At 44.7% G+C, this 4,829-nt stretch overlaps 1 protein-coding gene across 1 annotated transcript; it reads right to left on the reverse strand.

Annotated features, from left to right (window-relative positions):
- Positions 1 to 1,287: 1,287 nt before the first annotated feature.
- LOC308099387 (histone H4) lies at positions 1,288 to 1,599 on the reverse strand (the record flags this gene model as incomplete). The annotated part of the gene is made up of 1 exon (XM_080448129.1): positions 1,288 to 1,599. The coding sequence occupies one exon, from the start codon at positions 1,597 to 1,599 to the stop codon at positions 1,288 to 1,290; it is 312 nt and encodes a 103-aa protein (XP_080304255.1).
- Positions 1,600 to 4,829: the final 3,230 nt, after the last annotated feature.

Consider the following 4,829-nt stretch of genomic DNA (forward strand, 5'->3'; position numbering starts at 1 on the left):
ATGAACTTCAACCTGGTGTTTGCATTTTCTCCCTTTTTGGCCTGTACATCTACATAAACGTTCAAATTTCAAATATAAAGTGCTTACGCCATGACCACGGATGTTACAATTATGTACGGGCCCTCAGAAGTACCCGTGTATTACGTATTGTTCAATGAAGAGCATTTTAATCCGATCGGTGGCCATTTTCTCATAGTTATACAACATAATGTATCAGAGTGCAGGAGCGCTTGCTTCCAAATCGGATTCTCTATTGAAGAGAATATAAGCCTTATTAAACAATTTTAATAAGGCTTATATTTGAGCAGTACATTTAAATAAACAGACGTTTATGACTGTGTTTGTAGTGCTTGCAAAGGAATAGACTCTGTATTGAAAGTGTGGGCGGCTCTTAAGAGCCTTTGGGTTGTTGGTAGATCAAGTCAGCATTATTAACCTCCGAAGCCGTACAGAGTGCGTCCCTGATTAAAATGCTTTTGTATTGGACAGGGCCCGTACATTATTGTAACATCCGTGGTCAATGAGGTATGAACTTTATATTTGAAAGCTGAACGTTTATGTAGATGTACGGACCAAAAAGGGAGAAAGTGCAAACACTAGGTTGAAGTTCATCCAGGACTGTCATAATATATGATAGTCATGTTTCAGGGCTATCAGAGTAAGCTTGCTTCCAAATCGGATTCTCTATTGAAGAGAATATAAGCCTTATTAAACAATTTGAATAAGGCTTATATTTGAGCAGTACATTTAAATAAACAGACGTTTATGACTGTGTTTGTAGTGCTTGCAAAGGAATAGACTCTGTATTGAAAGTGTGGGCGGCTCTTAAGAGCCTTTGGGTTGTTGGTAGATCAAGTCAGCATTATTAACCTCCGAAGCCGTACAGAGTGCGTCCCTGATTAAAATGCTTTTGTATTGGACAGGGCCCGTACATTATTGTAACATCCGTGGTCAATGAGGTATGAACTTTATATTTGAAAGCTGAACGTTTATGTAGATGTACGGACCAAAAAGGGAGAAAGTGCAAACACTAGGTTGAAGTTCATCCAGGACTGTCATAATATATGATAGTCATGTTTCAGGGCTATCAGAGTAAGCTTGCTTCCAAATCGGATTCTCCATTTAATAAAAAAAATTTAAATAGAGATTGTATTATATTTGAGCAGTACATTTAAATAAACAGACGTGTATTACGGTTTGTAGTGCTTGCAAAGGAATACTCTGTATTGAAAGTGTGGGTGGCTCTTAAAAGAGCCTTTGGGTTGTTGGTAGATCAAGTCAGCGTTATTAACCTCCGAAGCCGTACAGAGTGCGTCCCTGTCTCTTCAGAGCATAGACAACATCCATGGCGGTCACGGTCTTTCTCTTAGCGTGCTCGGTGTAGGTGACGGCGTCACGGATCACGTTCTCTAGGAAAACCTTGAGGACACCACGGGTCTCCTCGTAGATCAGACCGGAGATACGCTTCACGCCGCCACGGCGAGCCAGACGGCGGATAGCGGGCTTGGTGATACCCTGGATGTTATCTCGAAGGACTTTGCGATGGCGCTTGGCGCCTCCTTTTCCAAGACCCTTTCCTCCCTTGCCTCGTCCTGACATTTTTGTTATGGTGGAAGACACAGAAGTGAATGACTGTAAACTTTAAAGACTTGTTTATTTATATGTGTTCTGAGGACGTAAAAGAGGACAGGAAGACCTCGCTGTGTGGGTGGTGCCAAAAGCTGCAGCCCCGCCCCCATACCAGTCTTAAACCCATGCAGCCACTTCACTCTGGAAGACTGGAATGTGTGAATGACCCAGTTTAGCTTCATATGGACACATACACATTTTCTGGTGACTCGACTCCCTTTGTTCTAATACATCAGGGAGAGCAGCTATGTACAATCAGCATTGTTTTCTTTATTACAAATGTATTTGTGAGTAGCTGTTATGCAATAGCAAAGCCTCTCAGTAAGTCCCCACTGAGGAGTTTTGTATTTTTAAACTGGGAATAGTGTATAAACGGTATTATTTGTTGTGTGACGTGCTGTGAGCTTGTATATTGGTGACTTGTAGAATAACCTAAGTATGATGTTGAGTTTAAGTGGTTAAATTACTATTTATGCTATATTAATTAACTAATATTATTGGGGACCCCCTGGCCACATGGTGAGAACCAGAGCTGTAGGAGCTACAGCAGAGGGGGAGGACACAGGTGGGGCTATAGGACCCCACCAGCCTCTCACTGAGTATAAAACAGATGGATCTTAGACTTCTTCAATTCATGGAGTGGAATGTTCTTTTAATGCAGGGATCTTCAACGTTTTTCAGTCCAACGACCACTTAGCCGAGAGAGAGAGATGAAGCAGGGACCTCATAAAAATATGTTGCAGATTAAACATTTTCATAGATTTCATAGATAGCTTTATAGACTTGTTTGACAGCACTGTCATCAGTGTTTTGCATCAGTGTTTTTGACATTTAACCACTTAAGCCCTCAAGATACTTAGTAAACAAACTTGACCTTTGGCTCTGGTCTGCTCTACATTTGCAGAAAATAGCCGATCTACTAGCTCACAGCGTAAAGCAGTGCGGCACATTGAGAGCTTGTAGATCGGCTATTTTCAGCAAACGTTCTTACCAGAGTATAGAGCACCGAAGTCCTGACGTGACTCGTTCATCCCCAGGTTTGCGGAAGTAATTTCTCTATGGAGAATAACATTGGGTCATCTTAGAATCGTCTCATATAAGAATTGTGGTCCAAAAATAAACACCGCGTGTCGGCGTTATTGTCAGGGAGGAGGTTCTGTATCGTTTATGATAGTCAGTCACTTATATTTGATACAGTCTGTTTCTGGCGAAAATGTAACTAATTCGGCGGAAGTAACATTAGCGTTTTCTCACCGTCAGTTGATGCTTCATATCCATAAGAGTCAACACGCCGGGGTCATTTGTTTATTTTTGGAACACAGTTCTTATTTGACGCGATATTAAATACGTCTATGGGATTCAGAACGGGGGTGGAAAACTGCGAACCAGGTAGACAAACAAAGGATGTGTAAATGACGTCAGACTTCGGCGGTCTATTGCTCTTTGATTTAAGCATCTCACAACATTATGCCTAATTCAGTATAATGCTAATGCACGATGCTATTAATATTGTTATATTGTCCTATTATTTTTCACAGTGGTGTTGTTTTTGTATCCACATATTATGCCTCCTTCCTGCCTGCCTGGCCCTTGTTATTATATATACTATTGTGCCCTGTACATTTTCTCAGGTGTATTTTTTTCATCCATGTATCTGGCCTGATTTTCTCTCCATGTATTGTGATTTTATATTAAAATGAATTTCATTCATGTATTTGGGCTGGATTTGCCTGGACCTTAACCATATCCACTGTATCATATGGTTTTGCTACATTGCTCTCTCGTTGTTCACATATGGGAAACAGCGCCCTCTGGCGATGATATAGAAGCTTCACATTCACTCCCTCAGGGCCAAACCCTTTTTGGCCCGATGGGTCTTCCGTCGCTTTCCGGTAATCCACTCCCGAAGGTATTATAGGAGACCGGAATGCGGAAGTCGTCCTCTTGGCTTCCTTCTGCCTACGGTGAAGGAGCTTCACGACAAATCTACAATAGAACGAGATCTGCGGGTCATCAAAACTCTAGAGCGACTGGTCGGATTCTCGGTCCACAGAGTTCCCCAGACCTCCTTCTCTCCCTCCTATCCCCGCTGTGCTTTTCCGGATGAGGAAAACACAGCATTCTACGGACGTTAAACTAACCACACTAGTTACCTTGGCTAGCTAGCCTTTAGCTTAGCCTGGCCTCTAGCTTGCTCAGTGGCTTGGCCTAGTTTAGCCTAGCCTAGCCACCTACGTCCTTTACGATGGCTCGACGAGAGCCCAACACTACCGCCGATCGCCACGACCGGGGAGCCAGCGTGGATCTCTCCTCCCCCCCGGCGACGACGCGACACCCGTTCCTGCTCCCAGCCCCTGGATGAGTGGGACACTCAGTCTACCATGACGCACGCGCCATCGTGGACCACCAGGCTCAGTTCTCGCCACCTTCCCTTAGGCTCTCCAGCCCTGGAAGAAGCCGCGACACACACTTCAGCGTACAGATCTGGCTGAATGTGCATGCCTATGTGTTTCCTTTGTTTGTGTGGCTCGAAATGTTTTTCCATGACAAAGTAAGTGTCTGTGTAATTTAAAAAGCAACTCGAGACCGGAGACGCCGCTATACCAGCGCTAGCTGAGATGCGACGCCTCACACAGGAGATTTTTCTCAACTAATACTCCACAGGATGGGCTGGTAGAGTACTCGGTTTTGTGCGTCACCCACGGAAGGGTACGGTGGTTCACCACAGATCCGGCAGGTAGGTCCAGTTGCTTTTCCCAGTCTTCCTCCGCCCCACCCGCTGCCAACCAGAGGCGAGCAGCACGACCGGAGGGACAGCGACCGCCTCCCCCGCCTTCCAAATCCCACCAAAGAGAGGCTCCCAGACAGGGGTTTGCACCTGGATAAAGTGGCCGGATAAAGAGATGATCTTCACCAGAGCTGGCAGACGCGACGGAGGATCGCTCGCCAAGCACCGAAAGAAAGAAGATTGAAAAACACACACACACACACACACACACACGTGCCAGCGCGGATTGTCTGACTGTGCATGCCTTGAAGGAAAAATGTTTTGCAAGATACACACACACATGCCAGAGCAGATCGTCTGACTGTGTATGCTATAAAGAAGATTTTGCAAAACACACACACACACACACACACAGGCCAGAGCAGATTTCCTGAGTGTGCATGCTATTGTGTCTCCTGCTGTTATTGTTGTC

This window comes from Gymnoscopelus braueri (genome assembly GCF_963280865.1).
Source record: "Gymnoscopelus braueri genome assembly, chromosome: 13".
In the NCBI taxonomy this organism is placed as follows: domain Eukaryota; kingdom Metazoa; phylum Chordata; class Actinopteri; order Myctophiformes; family Myctophidae; genus Gymnoscopelus; species Gymnoscopelus braueri.